The sequence below is a fragment of the Chlorocebus sabaeus genome, chromosome 1, assembly GCF_047675955.1.
Source record: "Chlorocebus sabaeus isolate Y175 chromosome 1, mChlSab1.0.hap1, whole genome shotgun sequence".
In the NCBI taxonomy this organism is placed as follows: domain Eukaryota; kingdom Metazoa; phylum Chordata; class Mammalia; order Primates; family Cercopithecidae; genus Chlorocebus; species Chlorocebus sabaeus.
The window spans coordinates 32188932-32211258 of NC_132904.1; the positions used below are offsets into that span (position 1 = coordinate 32188932).

A 22327-nucleotide genomic window follows, 5' to 3' on the forward strand; every position below is an offset into this window, starting at 1 on the left:
TGCCCAAATCTATTACCTCTAGACCTTCACCCAGTCCATTAGACTGTTCCCGCATACATGGAATTCCCGGCATGATGTTTCTTTTTTCTTGTTCGTATTAACTTATTACTTGACCTTTTCTTTAAAACTAAAACCTGTCAACTATAGCCATCCTAAAGAGGTACATGACCCAGAGCATAGTGGTGTTGCTTTTCTTTTTCACCCCCTTTGTATTCTCGACCTCTCTCTCTCTCTTTTTGAGTTGGTGTCTCACTCTGTTGCCCAGGCCAGAGTGCAGTGGTGCAATATCACAACTCACTGCAGTGCTGGTGAACACCTGGGATCAAGCAATCCTCCCACCTCAGCCTCCTGAGTAGCTGGGACCACCACAGGCATGCTGCCATGCCTGACTAATTTTTTTTTTTTTTCCAGAGATAGGGTCTCACTATGTTGCCCAGGCTGGTCTTGAATTCCTAGGCTCAAGCAGTCCTCCTGCCTCAGCCTCCCAAAGTGCCGGGATTACAGGTGTGAGCCATCACACACACACATATATTCTCATTTGTAATGTAAATACAATAATATCTGCCTTTCCTGTTTTATATATGTGTAATAAATATAAAATTATAAAATGTATGAAAAAGCACTTTGAAAAGATGTAGAAGCTCAATATTGAAGCAAATAAAGGTAGAGCCTTTGTGGTTGAAGGAAGGGTTGGATGAACCCTGGAGCTATACTTGTTGGCTTCTCTTTTCTGTTAGCAGCCCTGGAGGGGTACCATGGAACTGCTAAAATTTCTCAGGGCATGATTTGAAAATTGCAAACTGGATCCAACCTTTTCCTTTTCTTTTTTTTTTTTTGTAGAGGGAACTGAGACCCAAAGAGACTGGATGAATTAATGTCAAGCAGTTTATAAAAAAGATTTTCCACCTTGCCTCACTTAGTTTTGCATAATGGTTGTAATCAGTAGTATTCTAAACAATCTGTAATTTTTACAACGTTAGCTGAAACTGTTCTTGTAACTGACATTGTGACAATTCCCCAACATTCATTCCACCTCATTCTGTCTCCAAGCCAATTAATATTACTCCATTCCTCATGGCAGTGTTTGGTTCTGGAATGAGCATGTGATCCAATTCTGGCAAGCAAGAGGTAGTTGAAGGAAACCTTTTCTTTCTCTTTAATGAGTCCCAGAATGATACAGTTGCCATATAATACCTGAATTGGCCTCTTGTTAATAGTCTAAGGAAGAGGCCCAAGAATGGAAAGTGAAGACGTGAAAATAACTAGTCTATATTGAACTATACTGAGTATCCGGGTCAACCACCCTGCCTAACTTTGTGGTCCCTGTTATAGGATAGTACATTTTCTGATTATTTTGTGGTTTAGTTATGGCTTTCTGATATTTATAGCTAAAGCATCCCGTTACTGACACTTTGTGTTTTTCATTACCAAATATTGTGTTTTGTACAAAATTATGGATATTTAAAACATAAAATGATTGGTTTTATGACATTTATGTCATAATTAACTTTTCCAAGGTCATCTACTACAAAATAAATTTATTTTGTAGTAGACTCCCTGATTATCTTTTCCCTCCATTCTTCCACAACTCTGTCCTAAGGTCTCTGTTTGTTTTTTTCAAAGTCTTTCTTTCAGTGAGCTCAGACTTCTTAAATCAACCATTCACTTCATGTGCATGATGGCATACATAGTTTTTCAATCTCACATTTCTCTTAATCTCTGGTTCTATATGTTCAGCTACCTGTAGATCATCTCCTTCTGTGACTTACTGTAACTTCAGGTTTAACAGGTCGTACACTGGATTCTTTACTCTCCCATCCACTCTACCTCTGAAAAAAAAATTCATGCAACTCTCCTTTCAAAGGAAGCCGTCTTGCTGCCTGTGAAAATGAATCATCACTGATACACTGAAACTTTATTTGAGGGAATTCATCATGTTCAGCCTTTTGTAATTTGAAAAAAATGTAAATGAAGGACTTTTTAAAGAATAGTTAACAACCTATGGTTCAGGCTTAATAATTTGTATTTTTTGGCTTTTTAAAGAGTCTGTTTCAGGATATTTTCTGTCTCTTATTTTGCGTAATTTTAAATATTTTTGTCTCTTCCATCAGTGAAGCATACTTTGCATTTCCTTTCCATTTTTATATTTCTTCCTTTCACATTTCATGGCCCCATTTTCCTTTCTTCCAGTTTCACTCAGTCACTCTAGAATCATCTTTGACTCATTTTTGACTCATCTTTTTCCTTTATTCTCCTTTTCCTTTTTACTTTCCATTTTTCAGTACTATAGACACTCATCATCTCATACCTGGATTAATGTAATAGCCTCTTAGCCAGTGTTCTTTTCTCTAGTTTTTATTCATTCTTTTTGCCAGACTAAGTTTATCAAGATGCTGGTTTAACTTCTATGTGCCTGACACACAGGAGGTACTTGGTATATGTAGTAGGAATGATAAATAATTCTCCTTTGCCTACCAAATCAAGCCCCAACTTCTTTAATTGGCTTTCCAGAGCTTTCATGATCTGGTCCATTCTACATGTTCGATATTGTTTGCTATTGCTTCTTAACAAGCATCTCCCATTCTATTTTAGCCAAAATTCTTTGTTGCCATTAGTATAATTCTTAGTTCTTTCTGCCTTTTGGTTTTGTTTTTCTCTACATCCCTTCCCATACTTGAAATGCTTTCTCTCAATGTACTTGTACCAAACAGGGTTGGGCCAGGAAACAGATGGCATGTTGGAATGGTAATTGAGAAAAGATTAATGAATAAGCTATTTACATAGTTGTAGTCAGAGGTAAGGGAAACCAACAAGGGATGGTGAAGCACCCCACAGATAAAAGTAGTGGGAGAATGGTTAACACACCTGTACCAGAAGGGAGAAGGGAATGAAGCAGATGCTGGAATCTGGAAAGAGCTGTAGCTATAGCTGTAGAAGAAAGCCTCAAGGCAGAAGCTGCGGCCTTTATTTTTCTTTTTCTCTTTTTTTAAAGAGACGAGGGTGGGGGGTGGTTTTGTTTTTAAGAGATGGGGGTGGGAGTGGGGGGTCACTGTGGCACAATTATTACTCACTGCAGCTTTGAACTCCTAGGCTCAAGTGATCCTCCAGCTTCAGCTTCCCAAGTAGCTAGGACCAGAGGCATACACCATCATGCCTGGCTTATTTTTTTATTTATTTAGAGACAGGGTCTTGTTTCGTTGCCCAGTCTAGCTTTGAACTCTTGGCTTCAAGCAATTCCCACCTTAGCCTCCCAAATCACTAGGATTAGCTGTGATCTTTGATAAAGATATGCAGCTATTGCCAATTTGTGGTCAGCAGGGAGGGAGCTGGTAAAATACCTCATTCTCTTTCTCTTCCTAGCCTACTGATATACTAGTACCTCCCACAGATTTAACCCAATCAGGAGCCAGAAGACAGAGAGTTTGCTGTACCCACAGAGATCAGCCACATAGGGCACAGTGCAGTGTGGAGAAAGGGTGGGAAGTGAATCAGGAGTGACAAATGAAGGATATCCGGTATACTACTCATTCTTCAAGGCCCAGCTCAAGGTCTACCCCCTTCATTCAAACTTTCATTCATTACTTCGATACATACTAATTGTTCTCTTTATGCCAGACATCAATTTGTCTGCCTGCTTTTCTAAGAATAGAGCCCTATCTCTTGACTCACGTGGTTACTTTAGCAGTCATTTTATGCAGTGTGCATATCCAAAGGTGGTATTTGAACTAAGACCAATGAGTCCTTTCTCCTGGATTTTGAATTTGGAGTTAGGATATACTTGGGTGAGTTTCTCCCTGGGTGGCTGAAGCTGTAACATGTAGAACTTTGAAGGTTTTAGTAACCCTGTTTTCTGCTGCTCCTCTTTCAGCCTCCTTTTGGGTTTCCTCCTATCTCAGTTGACTTTATTTCTCACCCTTATATACTGGCTTCTTCTTTAATCTATGAATTTTCCTTAGGATTAAGTCATTTTCCATTTTCTATCCTCTAATAACTCTCTAAGTTATAGTACCTGTTTTTACAGCTTAAATACTATTTTAAAACTACAAAAAAAGTTTTAATTTTAGGAAAAATAGAAAATGCTAATCACATAATGAAGAAAATAAAAATTTCCTATAATCTCACCACTCTAATAAATCAACTTATTTCTACAAAAGAGTCAAAAGTTTGTTGTTTATCCAGTTCTTAAGACCTTTAAAAAATGAAGTAGTCAGGATTCTTAATTGCACACTGATTTAGTCAGCAAAGGAATTTATTGAAAAGGCATTGGTCATCTCACATTAGAAAAATGATTACAAACAAGGGAGGTTATGCAGTATCAAAGACCATAGCATAAAACCAGCTTCCACTCTTGAATAGTGTGTATCACAGCTTATACCATCATTGCTGACCATAGTGGATGCTGCTGCTGCTGCTGCTGTATCACTGTCACCTATAGAGCTTGAAGTTACTATACTTCCCTGTCTACCAACAGATGGATTTGCAATAGTCCTTGCTTTTTTTTGATAACTAATCCGATATCCAAGACTGGCGCATCAGATTAGCAGAGCCTGGTCTCATGCTTATAAAGCTGGTACCTGGCATCTTTGCTTCTCTGATAGGCAGTGGGCTCTTAGAATGTAGAAAAACTGCCCACTGCCTACCAGAGAAACATAGATGCCAGGTACTAACTTTATAAGGGAGTTCAGATACTGTGTAGCCAAGACTGAAAATCAGATTCTTGAGTATTTAATATAGTCAGTATACACAGAAGAACAGCACAATCAATTGCACACTAATTCAAAAGTTGGTATTTCAAGATCTTAGTGTGTTTGATTGGTATCTACTAAACTTAATGAACATGTAACTTCATAAATGAAGACTGCCTTTACATCCTTCAGTTCCACCCTCCACAACACTGCCAGAGTTATTTTTCTAAAATGCAAATTTTGTTATGTCATTCTTCTACTCAAAATCCTTCAGTGGTTAATTCCTCATTTTTTTTAGTGTAACATTCAAACTCTTTAGCGTGATATACAAGTCCTTCTCAATATTTGAATCCTGCCAAATTTCTAGCCACAACTACCAATATTCTACTGTCCCCTGAAATAACACATTACCTCCCGTCATATCTTATTAGTTCTGTTTCCCTGAAAAATATCATGCTCTTTCATGTTTCTGTGGCTTTGTGCGTGTAGAAACTTTTGCCTGGAATGCCTACCCCTTTGTTGTCTTCTTTGCAAATTTATCTTTAAAGATTCGGTTCAAATACCACCTTTGCATGTAATACCTTGTTGATACCCTCAGTTTCTTTGTTTTTTTTTTTTTAATACATTTTTCTAATGTAGCACTCATTACATTGTATTGTAATAATTTCTTACATAATTTTTCCTATTAGAGGCTAATAAATTTGGGAATTGAGATTTCCTTGTTATCTTTTTATCTCAGAAGACGTTTGTTGAATAAATAATGGAAACGCTGTACTTCTGGTTAGTTGATTATGTTAGTACACTCCTTTTAAGATTCAAAGTCATGCAGTCAATCTCTTTATGATTGATTAACTTTGCCTGATCCGCAACCGAAGATTATGTTCCCACCTTGGCTAATCTTGCAAGGGAACTAGGGAAAATACACTTTAATGGACCAACAGTATTATTTTGATATATGAAATATAACAAATTGTAATTATAGGCTTAAGGATGAACTTTGACACTGTCAGGAAAGTACCTTTTTTAAGTGAAATATGTGTACTGAATTTTCTGTTTAATATGTTTCTTATTAAGGAACTAAAAAAAGCAGCCTCAGACTTGATAAAGTCCAAAGTCACATGTCAATATAAGATGGGAGAAGAAAACATCAATCTAACAATTAAAGAACAAAAATTTCAAGAACTTCAAGAAAGACTCAACATGGTATTTTATTAAATGTATTTGTTTATAACATTAATATTTTCAATAAAACTTATGAGAGTTTCAGGATTATAACACAAAAATATTCCTTCTTTGCAAAGTCAATATACATAGTTAAAGGTATTATGAATCTGTTTTCTTTTTATTAGCTAATTTTTGCCATAGACTTTAGAACAATACGTTTTGGCTAGAACTATTTTATTTCCACTTGAATATGGTTTTGAATAATCTTGTGGTACAATGGTGTTTCCAGGACAGCTTTGGAGATGAGAAATTTTATAGTTTTTAACATTTACAAGTTTGCACCAACTTATGTTGGTATATAATATCTTCTTCAGTTCACTGAAGTCACTGTTTAAACCACAAACAAATGTGGATACTTTGGGCTGGGTGCAGTGGCTCATGCCTGTAATCCCAGCACTTTAGGAGGCCGAGGTGGGTGGATCACTTGAGGTCAGGAGTTCAAGACCAGCTTGGCCAACATGGTGAAACCCCGTCTCTGCTAAAAATGCAAAAATTAACTGTGCATGTTAGTAGGCATCTGTAATCCCAGCTACTTGGGAGGCTGAGGCATGAGAATCCACTTGAACTTGGGAGGAAGAGGTTGCAGTGAACCAAGATCACACCACTGCACTCCAGACTGGGTGATAGAGCAAGACACAGTCTCAAAACAAACAAACGAAAAAAATGTGGGTACTCTGGGGGTAGTAATAGGTCATCACACTCCAAAGTTTGTTTAGTACTGAATTGAATGTAGAATTTGCTGAATTTTCTATCATAACTTTAAAACTATTCAAATTTTAAAGGAACTGGAATTAAATGAGAAGATTAATGAAGAGATTACACGTATTCAAGAAGAAAAACAGGTAAGCAATCATAAGACATTTGGAAGTCAGTAAATATTCTAAAAATCGGATAAAATGTGAAAAATAAATTCAGTAGATCATGCATAGCACATAGTAGGCACTCAGTTAATGTGTATTAAATATACATGTGTATACTTTTAAAAATCAGTCTCAATATACTTTCATTAAAAATACCTTAATTTTTTCCTTGATAGATTAGACCAGTGATACCCTAACAGATAATTATTGAAGTTTATTTATGTGTAGTGCATATTTTTTCAGGACATTATATTCTCATTTGTCTATTTGATGCTTATAATTATTCCATTTTTTAAAAGATGTGTGAAAGAATATTCCTCTTGTTTCTTTTTTCTCTTCTGCTTTTCCTCCATTTGACTCTGAATGTATGCCATGACACCCTAGCCCATTATGACATTTTATAATATTATACCTCATATGACATTTTAGTAGTGATATGTTTACTGTTGGGGGGTTGGTAGCCAACAAATGTTTATTTTAGTTTTGAATTATTCACATGTGTCTTAGAATCCACAGTTTATTCCAAAAAACTTTGTTAATTATTTGAGGGACTCTTGGAAATAATGTAATAGAAATTATTTTAGATACCATTAGATGTGTCATTAGTTTAATATAAAGTATTGAAATTAAACTATAAATACAATGAGTTAGGAAACTAGAAACTGTATGTGAAGAATGAGCTTAGAAACACACCTACTATCTTAAAACTTTTAAATTGATATATCATATTTGTGTATTTTCAAAGGATATCATCATTTCTTTCCAACATATGCAGCAGTTACTTCAGCAACAAATTCAAGCTAATACTGAAATGGAGGCAGAATTGAAGATGCTAAAAGAAAATAATCAGGTTCTATCTATCTATCTATCTATCTATCTATCTATCTATGTATCTATCTATCTGTGTTTTAGTATATTTTCATCTAATTAACTTCCCCTGTTTAGTTTATTCTTCTGTCCAGTTTTATTGAAATTATTTTGAATTCTAGGGGTAAGATATTGACTTCCTTCATCAACTTGTTTTCAGTGTCTAAAGTAATGAACATATATTATTCAACATTTATGTCACTAGTGAAATGTTAAATTTTATCAAGTATCCAACTTCATTTTACAAAGTGAAAAATCCACTCTGTTACAACAGAATGAATAGGATTTTTTTTTTTCCTTAGAATTGTGGTCACAATCCAACACTGAAAATAAAAGGCAAAAGTGTCAACTGCAGTTTAAGAGAGCATTCAGCCAGCTCTCAGAAGTTTGGGGTAGATCTCTCTTCACAGGAAAATGATAAAATTGGCACGGTTACCACAATAATCACCTCATCATCCTCTTTCCAATATATATAAGAAAATGACTGGGAAGGAGAAGACATTGTTGGCCATTGATAATTTGGGAGTGCAGGGTTCAAAAAGAGAGGCTTTTTCTCTTACATCCCTAGCAGAGGCCGGTGCATTTCCCCTTATGAAGCTAAATGAAGAAATGTACAAGAAAATCTCTTGTAGGGATTGAGATACAAGAAGGGGAGACTGCCATTTGTTCCCTGGCTAGATGCTTGAAATGCTGTTGAAAGGTGAAGGTCCACTCTAGTGTTACCAGTAGAGTAAAATGTGATAAGCTCATGTGGAAGCGGTTGGCATATGTTTCTTTTGTTTTGTTTTGTTTTCTGTTTTCTTTTCTTTTCTTTCTTTCTTTCTTTTTTTTTTTTTTTTTTGAAATGGAGTCTTACTCTGTCACCCAAGCTGGAGTGCAGTGGCATGATCTTGGTTTACTGCAACCTCCACCTCCTGGGTTCAAGTGATTCTCCTGCCTCAGCTCCCGAGTAGCTGGGATTACAGGTGCCCACCACCACAGCTAGCTAGGCATATGTTTCTTGAAGTTTGGAAGTTCGCCAAGAACATATCAACTGATGCCCAGTTTTGGTCTACAAGTTTCAAAAAGAAAAGTCTTTAGAGTAATCTGTGCCAATGGAGCTTGAAGTGTATTATTCTTTAAAAACCTTAGTGGTTATTTGGCTTAACATGAAGGAACCATGGAGATTAGTGGAGGAGCAGGAACTGCCCTGTATGCCACTGGGCCAAGTGATGGGATGTCCAATTCAGAAAAGGGGTTGGGGGTATGTTCCACTGGGGTGGCCAGTAGAAGATACTTCTATCCTTCTGAAGGTGTTCGGAGTAAAGCTGAACATTTCCCATGAAAACTACAATTACCTCCCGCATAAAAACTACCATCAGTCAAGGCCAGGGCCAGTTTCATGAGTATGTGACCAGTGCACTGGCATCATAGGGATCCAGACTCAGAAGGGCCTCCTGCTTCAGGTTTAATGTTTCATGGTCACTGTCTTGAAGATTTTATTTTGAATTTACATTTTGTAAATGAAGTCTAATGGTAATGAAGCATGTGCTAGGGGCTTAGATCTTCAGCTCAGGTATTGTCTCCACTACCTCTCAGTACTGGTTCTTGGCTGCTGGCTCTTCCACCCTCTGGGGACCTACATCCTGCTTTGCCTCCTACTCCTGGTTCCTGTCCTGCCACTGGTGTAGTTTGATTGGGTCACATTTGCGGGGAAAGGTCTGTGTTCTACTGTTGACCTTCACTCTTTGGTTAGGGTGTAGGTGAAGGTGGGGAGGGCCTAGGTGGGGTGCCTATGCCCCACAGTATTTTGGGGTAAGGCATAACAACAGTTGTCTTTGTTGCAGGTTGGCAGTGCCTTAAAATATTAGGCAGGTGACTTGGTGGGAGTGTGCAGGGAGGATGAATCCCCAGTCCAGGTACTGAGTGCATACCTCCTGGCAGTTGCAGTCTCTTGAGAGTCACCCATTTGCCATGGGTTGGAGTGAAGGGCCCATGGGAAGGGAAGAATTCACTTCCCCACCCATGTCCAAGACATAGTAGATGGGTCTAGCCGCTGGCAGGACAGGGAACCTGGTAGCTGTTGGCTCTCAGTCATGCTGAGTTGTGTGATGAGGCCCTTAGGCACGTTATGAGGGTCTGCATTTGCCTGGTGAGTATCCCCAAGCCTAGGGGATCATGATATTAAATAGAAAATAAAAAGCACCATGACAAATTGAAAGAGAGAGAGGGGCTGCAAAGAAGGGAAAAAGTTTTATATTTTAGTACCTTTAGTAGCACTTTTTTCCCTGTGTTTTTCATTTTGTACCAGGCCCAACAAATTATGCAGAGTCTATCATTGAATGGAACCAAATTGAACCTCAGCAATGCAAAATTTATTAATATCTCCTCACCATTGATGTTCTATGGCTTATCATGTAACGAAAGTTTTGCCTTCCTTATTTCTCTTATGTGTCCCAAATACTATAGAAGAGGGAGGGAGGGGTGGTATCCTATCGTCAGACCTCTCCCTTCTTTTAATCCGTTCACCTATTCCAATATAAGACTAGCAAAAAAAGTTTCTCTGAAAGTCCAGCTGTTAGCAAGTACTCACCTCCCATCTCCCCTGCCCACTCTGTAGTTAGATAACTGGAACTATTTCTCTAATGTGTTGAACCTTCTCCCAAGCAACATATGATATAATTTAACTAGGTTCTTTATGAATAGCTGTTACCAAGAGCATCTTCTAATCCAAATAAATGAGTTGAAACATAGATTTTTAGGCCAAACAAAATATTAACGATCATCTAATCCAACCATTTTGTTTAATGAAAAGAGAGACCCAGAAAATGTAGGCAGTGTGGTTCAAAGCCTCAAAATTAGTGATAAAATTAGGATTAAATCTGTTGTGATTCTAATCCAGCACTATTTCTACAACATACTGTTAAGTTATTTTTCCTAGATCTATGAGAGCTTATCTAGCAATTTTGTTAGATCAGTTATACTAAGATCATAACTCGTAACTTGCCTCTTCATGAGCTCTAAGTCCAGTATGTACATACTGCTGAATTCTACAGAGCCTATATATAGTTATGTGTTTCTCTGAGTTAATGGTGACTATAAATGTAATTCTAGGATCTTTTGACTATGACTACCAATCATTAGATAATCAAATGCCTCTCTCTATTTCCCTCAAATGCCTTTCTCTTTAACTGCCACAAGTATTACCTGAACCTTGATAGTGCATAGAGAAGCTAGATTTTGTAAACTAAAATTTTAAAGTATTGTCAAAAATAGAATAGAATTGTCAGCTTTTTATTTTGATAAGTAAAGATATTAAGAATACAAACAATACGATCTATCATTACTATCATTTTATGAAAGAGAACATTTTAACATCAAACATATATTAAGGATATAATCTCAGAATAAAGGATAGTCCTTTATAAGAAAAGACATTTGATGACCTTATATTGACATTTTTTGCCTTGGACTAGTGAATATTTTGTCATGGATATTGTCGGCAGACTGATATCTGAGAACCACTGAAATATAGCGTAACAAAATATTGATATTGAACTGTTGCTGAGGATTATGCTGCATAGATATCTCAAGTGTTTTCTTGAGGAGCATTCTCATTCCACCTGTACTAAAAGGGATCATTACTCTTGATAATGGCCAACTGTTTTTCAGTGCTCTGCAATCATGCTGTCATCTGTCTTACTTTTCTAGTAGTAAAATTTAGAGCACAGAAAGCTAAATTCTCATGATAGGAAATATTTTCTATTGTGATTTAGTTATAGATTAGTCCAGTTATACACATAGTTATGTTCCTATAGTCATAGTATTAACAAGAATAATTTACTTATTTTTTTCCATAGTATTTTTTCATAGTATTAACTAGGATCATTTAGTTAGTTTTTGGAAGATTAAAGCATTAGCAAATGGTTTCACTTTGAATTTTCACAATATCCATTTTTTTTCAGAGATGGTTTTCAAAAGAGAGGCATTTGGATTATCTAAGTTATTGGTAGTCATAGTCGAAAGATCCTGGAATTATATTGACAGTCGCCATTAACTCAGAGAAACACATAACTGTATATTTATGACTACCCTAGACTCTGTAGAATTCAACGGTACATAAGTACTGGACTTAGAGCTCATGAAGGGGCAAGTTAGGAGTTGTGGTCTTAATATAGCTGATCTAACAAAATTACTAGATCAGCTCTCTCTGTTATCCAGATGCAAAATATTCCAAATAATTTCCTAATAGAATATAGGAATATAGCCACAAGGCCAGGAAACAATCCCTGATAGAATATAAACTCCATGGCCCAGCGCAGTGGCTCACACCTGTAATCTCAGCACTTTGGGAGGCCGAGGTGGGTGGATCACCTGAGGTCAGGAATTTGAGACCAGTCTGATCAACATTGTGAAACACCGTCTCTACTTAAAAATACAAAATTAGATGGGCATCATGGCATATGCCGGTAATCCCAGCTACTCAGGAGCCTGAGGCAGGAGAATTGCTTGAACCCGGGAGGCGGAGGTTGCAGTGAGCTGAGATTGCACCATTGCACTCCAGCCTGGGCAACAAGAGTGAAGCTCTGTCTCAAAAAAAAAAAAAAATATATATATATATATACACACACACACACACACACACACACATATACACACACACACATATGTATACTCCATAAGGACAGCAACATTTCCACTGATGTAGCACAAAAGCCTAAAACAGTGTCTGGCACATCATAGGAGCTCATTAAATTTTAAATTTTAAACTAAATTTTCTTAATGAATGAAAGATGAACATGAATAAACTCATAGTCTTTCCGAGTTTAGATATTGCCTGGTCAGGACTTCTAGTTAAACATGTTTAACCCCACATTACGTATTTTTGAAACTGCAATAAAATGACACTAATATATCCACAAGGACAAGGAAATGGGGAGGAAACAGTAATAGTACTAAAAAGTGGGAACCAGACGGACAATGGTAATTTACTTAGCACAAGAGAAGTAGAAATGAAATCAAAGATGCAGAAATGGTCAGGATTTGCAAGTATCACAACTGAAGCCAGAAACTAGATCTATGTAAGAAGCCATTGCAACCCCATATTCTCTTTCCCACCCTGCACAAGTAGACACTGCTCCTCTCCTACTTTGCAGAAGATTGGAGGTTTCTGTTGTAGAATCTGAGGGACAGCTGAGGTTTGGGGGGAAGGGGATCTAGTGGTTTGCTGGAGCCAGCTTTTGCCAGCGGGAGCTGGTTGTTAGATATTAAGGAATTTTGTGAACTGGTTGTTAAACCAATGGTAGTTTGAAATTAACTATGATGTGAATATTTAACATGAATGAAAAATGGCAAATGCTTCAAATCAGGCTTTTTTATTTTTTATTTTTTGAGAGCTAGTTTATCAGTTTACTACTAAGAGTATGATATTGACAACAGGTTGGAAAGTCTGAATTCTGAATGGTGAGACCTTCCAGCCCAGTATCCTCATTTAGAGGGCAGCTAGCCTAATTCGCCAGCAGAAAAATGGAAGATTCCTTTCAGGGGAAACTAATCTGCCCAAAAGAAAAGACTAACTGATACAGTTAAGCTTTCCCAGTGAAATAGCTCAGCCAGATCCATCCACAGTGAAACCTACCATTTGACAAAACTTTCAGCTGGTATTTTAATACCTCATTTTAAAATATGAATAAGTAGTTAAGGATTACTGGACATTTGGAGAAAGCCTCTGATATGGCTTAGATATTTATCCGCCCAAATCTCATGTTGAGATGTAATCCCCAATGTTGGAGGTGGGGCCTGGTGGGAGGTGTGTGGGTCATGGAGGCGTATTCCTCATGGCTTGGTGCTGTCCTCAGGATAGTGAATGAGGATAGTGAATGATCTCATTTTCACGAGATCTGGTTGTTTAAAAGTGTGTGGCACCTGCCTGCCTCGCTCTTGCTCCTGCTTTCACCATGTGATATGCAAGCTCCCACTTCACCTTCCACCACAAGTAAAAGCTTCCTTAGGCCTCGCCAGAAGCAGATGCCAGTGCTATGCTTCCTGTACAGCCTGCAGAACCATGGGCCAATTAAACTTCTTTTCTTATAAATTACCCAGTCTCAAGTATTTCTTTAGCAATGCAAGAACAACCTAATACAGCCTCCAATATGAAAAACTGACAAAACAAATAGGATAATGAAAAAACCTTGTAGAAACTAAGAAAGTATATTTAGTTAAAGGGAACATGTTAATCTACAAAATAAGAATTTTGAGTTTATAAAGAAACTTTTAGAGAATAAAAGAGACCCCTTCAGATGAATATATTAGCAGACATAAAAAGTGCAAAGGAAAGGTTGGAGGATAATATTGTCTTCTAAAAAGTAGACCCAAAAGACAACAAGATGGAAAACGGGAAAGGAAACTGGGGAGTCAGTTCAAGATGTCTGGTGAGTGTCAGAGAGAGAAGAGATAAAATAGAGGGAAAGGAAATGACCAAAGAATTAATACAAAAAAGTTATCTAGGCCTCACAGATGTAAGTTTGTCTTGCTCAGTACCAATGTGTATCATTATGAAATTTTGTACAACACATAAAGAAAATATTCTAAAACTGTACAAGAAAGTAGGTCATATACAGGGGTTAAGAATGAGAATGGTAACATAAGGTTTCAGACTTCTCAGTGGCAACAATGGAAAGTAGAAGACAATTGAACCATGCCTTCAGATGTTGGGAAAAAATTGATTTCCAAAGCAGAGTTGTACCGTATTTAGCCAAACAAATTGCCAAGTATTGGTAGAATCAAGACATCTTCAGACATATAGGGTCTCAAAGCATTTACCACCCTATGCCTCCTTTATCAAGAAGTAATAGAATGTTTGCTCTACCAAGACAAGGGAGTAAACCAAGAAAGGAAACTATGAGATCTGGGAAACAGGAGACTCATGAAAGAACTGAAAAAGGGCATTCTCAGAGATAACCTAATTTGTACAGCTGACAGAGAGAAGTAGGTCAAAATTGTAATGGAAGGATGGATGTCTCCAAAAAACTGAAATCGAGAGAATACCTGAAGTAGGCAGTTTCCTTTAGATGGAGTTATTGGGTGCAGACAAGAAATGATTGACATTGCTAGTGCACTGTTTTAAGAGCATGATGTTCTTGGTCATTTATTATTACTAGGATAGAGACTGTGGTTTATTCTCCCATGTCTTCTCTAAAGTTCTATTTATCTTCTAAAATACAGTATGTTATCAATAAAAAAATTTGTTAGAATGTTAAAGTACTAAGCATCTATTATACACACTATAAATGTTTAGAAACTACTCTGTTTTATAGTTATGCACCACATGACAATGTTTTGGTCAATGACAGACCGCATATAAGATGGTGGCCCCACAAGATTATAATGGAAATAAAAATTCCTATCTGCTAACATCATAGCCATCATATTGTCATAGCACAACACATTACTCACATGTTTGTTGGTAATGCTGGTATAAACAAACTTGCTGCACTGTCAGTCATATAAAAGTGTAGTACATACAATTATATATAATACATAATACTTGATAATGATAATAATGACTATGTTACTGGTTTATGTATTTACTATACTATACTTCTTATCATTATTTTAGTTTACTCCTTCTATTTGTTAAAAAAAAAGTTGGCCAGGCATGGTGGCTCATGCCTATTAAGTAATCCCAGCACTTTGGGAGGCCGAGGTGGGCGGATCACGAGGTCTAGAATTTGAGACCAGCCTGACCAACATGGTGAAACCCCATCTCTACTAAAAATACAAAAATTAGCCGGTGTGGTGGTACGCACCTGTAATCCCAGCTACTCAGGGGGCTGAGGCAGGAGAATCGTTTGAACCTGTGAGATGGAGGTTGCAGTGAGCCGAGATCGCGCCATTGCAACCCAGCCTGGGCAGCCAAGCGACTTCATCTCCAAAAAAAAAAAAAAACCAAAAGTTAACTGTGAAACAGCCTCAGGCAGGTCCTTCAGGAAGCATTCCAGAAAAGGGAGTATTATGATAGGAGATGATAGTTCTATGGGTATTACTGCCCCTGAAGACTTTCCAGAGGGAAAATATGTAGAGGTGGAAGACAGTTAATATTGATAATCCTGACTCTGTGTGTAGGCCTAGGCTAATGTGTGTGTTTGTGTGTTAGTTTTTTAAAATAATATTTACAGTGGTTTTATTAATACTCATTAAAAACTAGAAACAGCACAAATGTTCAACCCAGAGGTGAATGTATAAACAAACTATGGTGCATCCATACAACAGACTACTCAGTGGTAAAAGAGAACCAACTACTGATTCACACAACAAAACGGATGAATCTCAAATGCATTTTGCTAAGTAAATGAAACCAGACTCAAAAGGCTACATACAGTGTTGTTCCGTGATTCCATTTATAGGACATTTGACAAAAGCCACAATTAGAGAGACAGAAAACAGATTATTGATGGGCAGTGAAGAATAGGGGTGCTGCAAAGTGGCCCAAGGGAACTTTTGGGAGTAATAAAACTGCTCTCTATATCTTCTGGGAGTTACATGACATATGTATTTGTTAAAACGAACAATTGGGGAGGGGAAATGGGAACTCCTGTTTAATGGATACAGAATTTCTATTTGAGATGATGAGAAAGTTCTGAACATGGATAGTGGTGATAGTTGCATGACATTGTGAATATACTCAGTGCCCCTGACTTATACACCTAAAAATGGTTAAACTGGTAAATTTTATGTTACGTGTATGTATTTTTAACTTTTATTTTAGGTTCAGAGGTACATGTGCAGGTTTGTTACATAGGTAAATTGAGTGTCACATAGGTTTGGTGTACAGATTATTTCGTCACCCAGATAATAAGTATAGTACCTGATTGGTAGTTTTTTGATCTCCTTCCACCCTCAAGTAGGCCACAGTGTCCATTGTTCCCTTCTTTGTGTCTATATGTGCTCAACGTTTAGCTCCCACTTATAAGTGAGAACATGTGGTATTTGGTTTTCTGTTCCTGTGTTAGTTTTCTTAGGATAATAGCTCTATCCATGTTGCTGCAAAGGACATGATCTCATTCTTTTTATGGTTGTGTCATATTCCATGGTGTATGGATGTAGAGAAAGAAAATGTGGTACAGTCTACTGTTAATGAGCATTTAGGTTGATTCTAAGTATTTGCTATTGTGAATACTGCTGTGATGATGTGTCTTAGTTTTTGACCAAAATGTTTAAAAAGGAAAAATGTAAAAATTTAAAAATAGAGGCCGGGAGTGGTGGCTCACACCTGTAATCCCAGAACTTTGGGAGGCCAAGGCGGGCGGATCACAAGGTCAGGAGATCGAGACCATCATGGCTAACACGGTGAAACCCCGTCTCTACTAAAAACATAAAAAATTAGTCAGGCGTGGTGGCAGGTGCCTGTATTCCCAGCTACACAGGAGGCTGAGGCAGGAGAATGGCATGAACCCAGGAGGTGGAGCTTGCAGTGAGCCAAGATTGTGCCACTGCACTCCAGCCTGGGCAACAGAGCAAGACTCCATCTCAAAAAAAAAAAAAAAAATTAAAAAATAGAAAGAAAGTTTATAGAATAAGAATATAAAGAAAGAAAATATTTTTGTACAGCTATACAATCTGTGTGTTTTAAGCTAAGTGTTATTTCAAAAGAGTCAAAAAGTTTAAAAAAAAGTTTATCAAGTCAGCTAAGCTTGATTTATTATTGAAGAAAGAAAAAATTAAAAAAAATTTATTGTAGCCTAAGTATACAGTGTTTATTAGGCCTGTGTTGGTGAGTAATAATGTCCTAGGCCTTCACATTCGCTGGCCATTCCCTCACTAACTCACCCAAAGCAGCATTCATGGTAAGTACCTTATATAGTTACATGTGTACCATTTTTAATCTTTTATACCTCATTTTTCCTGTACCTTTTCTATATTTAGATAGCCTTAGTTATAAAAATACTATTGTGTTACAATTGCCTACACTACTCAGTGCAGAAAGATGCTGTACAGGTTCGTAGCATAGGAGCAATAAGCTATGCCATATAGCCTACGTGTATAGTAGGCTATACCATCTAGGTTTGTGTAAGTACACTCTATGACCTTCATACAGTGACAAAATCACCTAATGATGGAATTATCAGAACATATTAGATATGTTGCCATAATTTTACATAATTTATCTTTGCATATTGATACTCTAGATGTAACTGAGAATTCTCTAGAGTACTATGAATAATATGGAATTCATATGAGATGGATTTATATATGTAATACGGAAAGTAAGCAAGACTTTTTTTAAAAAGAAAAGCAGATGACAGAACAGTGTATGATATGGTCTCATCTGTATTTAAAAATATATATGTATTTTTACATACTTTTATGGTTATATAGGCAATTTCTGGAAAGATATAAAAGAAACTACTAAAGTGGTTACTTCTGGGGGGAAAACTGAGAGAATAACTTTACTTTTTTAAAAAAAAAAATCCTTTTGTGTGGCTTGACATTTTTCACCTGAATGTACATAGCTCTGTAAACAACTTAAAGATTCCAGATGTATTAGGCATGTAGGTAGGAGTTCTATCACTGTTTATCTTTTTATAGAAATTTACTTGGATTATCAGCAGACATTGGAAAAACCAAATAATATTGATGACACTGATTTACTAGCTTTAAAAACCTAGTCTTATAAAACACGTGGTAGTATTTTTACTCTATAAGTTTATTTTGTGGGAGGGAGAGTGTGGTAGTGATTCTGTTATGTTAGTTCAATGAAGTAATTAAGTTAATATGGTAAATATTTAAGTTATGCTTAAAAAGTATTAATTTGAAATTAAAATGAAAATTGTATTTAAGAGTTTTCTAGCCAGTTAATTTCTAAAATAAACAGATAGTGGAAAAAATGTTCTATGGTAGTTAAATTTCTTTAGTAGAATTAGGCTGGATTGTGCTACATTTCATACTTTTCAGTGCTGTACTTTATATTACTTTTTCAGCACATTAAAACTTATGCAGTGAAACTGAATAATGGCAATGTTTTTATACCCTTTTATAGCCATTTCTTTATCATAACCTCCCCCTATTTTCTGTTAGCTAAACTATAAGCACCTTTCCATTAATTTATGAAAATTATTGTTGAGATAGCACATTATCACTGATCTGTATGGCACTTTCAGCATGTTAGAAGCAAAGGTCCAAGCAACATAAAACACATCAAAATTCATTAATGTGGTATTGATTATTTTTTGGATAATTAATTTTATTGCAGACCCTTGAAAGAGATAATGAGCTGCAAAGGGAGAAGGTAAAAGAAAATGAAGAAAAGTTTCTTAATCTTCAAAACGAGCATGAAAAAGCACTAGGAACTTGGAAAAGACATGTACGTTTATTAAATAGTAAAATATTAAAATATTTTAAATAGTTTTAGACATTTAAAATAACTATAAATGCTAAGAAAATATTGCAAAAATATTAGAGGACTAAAATCAGACACATTTTTTTCTTGGTCTCATATTTCCAAAAAGGTGAATGCTTTTTAAAAGCTAAACTTAATGAAATTCCCTGTAATGTTTTTATGCATGGAAGACCACAGGAATACATGTTTGTGTATATATGCATGCATATATATATATAATTTGAGCTCCCATATGTGACAAAGAAAAATTAATTTACTTTTTCATAAAACCATTGCATAGTATTTTAGTAAGTGATTAAAATAAATAATTATACTATCATTAACTGATCTCTTTTGCTTTTCTCAGCAGTTTTGTTGAGCTATATTACAGCCATGTTTAGAACATGTGTGCAGTAGTTGATTGCTATAGTATTACCATTTTATCATATTGACAACATATCATAAGAGTTTATATGTTCTAAACATGGCTATTTCCTTAAATCACATTTGTTTATTTTATAATAAATTTTAATTCAGCAAAGTAGATAATAGTGTAAAATGAGGTAAATTCAAGTTATGAAATATAAAGTTTCACTTTAAATATTGGTAGACCCCAAAACTGATTATTCCATGCTAATATCAATTTTCATAGCATTTAAAATTTGTTTTAAATAAATGACAGAGTAGAAAGTCACTATGAGTTTATGAAGCTATATTTTGGAAAAGTATGATTATGTTTTAGACTGTTGTGCTAATTATACTATACAACATATTATAGTAATGGATATCTAAATACCAGCTTGATAATATTTCCTGTAGATTATTTTGTTTGATTCAAATTATTACCTAAGTAACTCTTGATTTGATTCTTTTGGAACTAACATGTTTTCTTAATTTATAGTTTGGAGAGATTAAGTCTTCACTGATGGTTTTGATAAGTTTTACTTAAATCTAAGAAAAATTTTGTATTTAATTGTATCAGAATACTAAAAAATCCTTAATTGGTATACTAGTACAGTTTATCATTAAGCAACAAGCATAATAATGTTCATTTTAGCATCAGTTAATCTACATTTTATCCCTGTACCTTCTTTTCATCCCCAATGTTTAAAAGCCCATGGAAATGGTGCTATCAGAATAAGGAAAACTGTTTTTTTTGGTTTTTTTTTGAGACGGAGTCTCGCTCTGTAGCCCAGGCTGGAGTGCAGTGGCCGGATCTCAGCTCACTGCAAGCTCCGCCTCCCGGGTTCACGCCATTCTCCGGCCTCAGCCTCCCTAGTAGCTGGGACTACAGGCGCCCGCCACCTCGCCCGGCTGGTTTTTTGTATTTCTTAGTAGAGACGGGGTTTCACCGTGTTAGCCAGGATGGTCTCGATCTCCTGACCTCGTGATAGGAAAACTGTTTAAGTGAAAAGGAAATATAAACTTAAATATGCCAAACTTGCAAAACAAAACAAAACAAAAAAAGATCAGTTTAGCTAAGAAAATTAAACGTTCATTTTCTCTGAGACTACAACCATGCTCCTCTCCCAAGAAAAAAAGAAAACTATTAAGAAAAAATAAACAGTTTCACTGGTGAGGCCTCAATCTATAAATGTGGATAAAGTTGATTTCATCTTAGAATTTCTAAGTTCTGCAATCATTTTGCTTCCATTGTACTTTTGTACTCAACAGAATATAGATAAGTAAGAAAAAGCTGCCTTGGTTCTGTAAGAGTTTTCTTCAGCGAGAGATCACATTTACTTTTTAATTGTATTTCTATCTGTAAGTTTTTCACCATTCTTGAGTGAAGGACAATAGTAGTGTGGCTACTGAGATTGGATCAAGATAGGTTAAAAAAACAAAGATACTGATAAAAATAAATTGGAATCATATAAACTGCTGTTTCATATTTGGTCATTCAAAAAAATAAACAGTGAAAGAAAATACTATGCTAATAAAACTTCCATATTATTAGATAGTATATTTAAAATTCATTGAAATATTAAAAATAACAATGTTTTGTGTATCTTTTTATTTTGACTAGATATATAACCAATGGTTGTTACAGAGACAAAAAGACAATAAGTGAGAATGTTCAGAAATTAGGGGAAGGGAGGTCACAAAAAGAATTAAATTCAGCCAGGCTTGGTGGCTCATGCCTGTAATTCCACCACTTTGGGAGGCCAAGGCGGATGGATCACCTGAGGTCAGGAGTTCAAGACAAGCCTGGGCAGGATGATGAAACCCCGTCTCTACTAAAAATACAGAAATTAGCCGGGTGTGGTGGCGGGCGCCTGTAATCCCAGCTACTTGGTAGGCTGAGGCAGAGAATTGCTTGAACCCAGGAGGCAGAGGTTGCAGTGAGCCAACATTGCGCCACTGCACTCCAGCCTAGGCAACAGAGTGAGATTCTGTCTCAAAAAAAAAGAAAAAAAAGGAAAAAAAGAACTCAATTCACAACACTTATGGAGCATGTACTATGTGTTAGGCACTATTCTAGGCACTGGGTTTTCAAAGATGCCTAAAATACAAGGATTATCAAAGAGCTTACACTCTGCAGGGACAGATAACTACGTAATTAATCACAATAGTGCAAGGTACTTTTTAGTATTATTAACAAAGTACTATGAAAGCACAAAATAAATCATTTTTCTTTAGCTGGGCTTGAGAAAGTTTTAGAGGAAAGATGACTGTAATTTGGCCTTGAAAAGTGAAATAGGATTTTTTTGGGGGGATTGTGGGGGAGATGGAGTCTCACTCTGTCGCCCAGGCTGGAGTGCAGTGGCACCATCTCGACTCACTGCAAGCTTCACCTCCCGGGTTCAAACAGTTCTCCTGCCTCAGCCTCCCGAGTACCTGGGACTACAGGCGCATGCTACCACACCTGGCTAACTTTTTGTATTTTAGTAGAGGTGGGGTTTCACTGTGTTGCCCAGTAGCTGGTCTCGAACTCCTGAGCTCAGGCAACCCACTTGCCTTGGCCTACCAAAGTGCTAGGATTACAGGCATGAGCCACTGCGCCCGGCCCATGAAATGGGATTTAAGCAAAAGGTACCCATCTCCACCCTTCCCATTCCATCCTGTTGGCATTTCATTTAAGAAAGAATAGAACAATCATGGAGCCATGAAAGTCCATTTTCAAGGACCATGAATAGTCTGCTCTGAATTAAAAATGGGATGTGTGGAATGTGACATTGAAATATAGATTGAGATCAACTTTTGAAGAGTTCCTTACTAGGAGATTAGAATTTAAGTAATGGGAAGCCATTGAAGGGTTTAAAACAGATAAGTGACACAGGCAGATTGTGTTTTAGAAAAATAATTCTTATAACAATATGGAGGATGGCTGTATG

General features: G+C 36.5%; 1 protein-coding gene across 1 annotated transcript in view; it reads left to right on the plus strand.

Annotated features, from left to right (window-relative positions):
• CCDC73 (coiled-coil domain containing 73) overlaps window positions 1–22327 on the plus strand; it is a 170649-nt gene that overhangs the window by 115623 nt on the left and 32699 nt on the right. The window contains exons 10-13 of the mRNA XM_037999541.2: window positions 5760–5888; window positions 6692–6751; window positions 7515–7619; window positions 18867–18977. Of these exons, the coding sequence (XP_037855469.2) occupies window positions 5760–5888; window positions 6692–6751; window positions 7515–7619; window positions 18867–18977 (405 nt within the window). The remainder of the gene's footprint in view (window positions 1–5759; window positions 5889–6691; window positions 6752–7514; window positions 7620–18866; window positions 18978–22327) is intronic.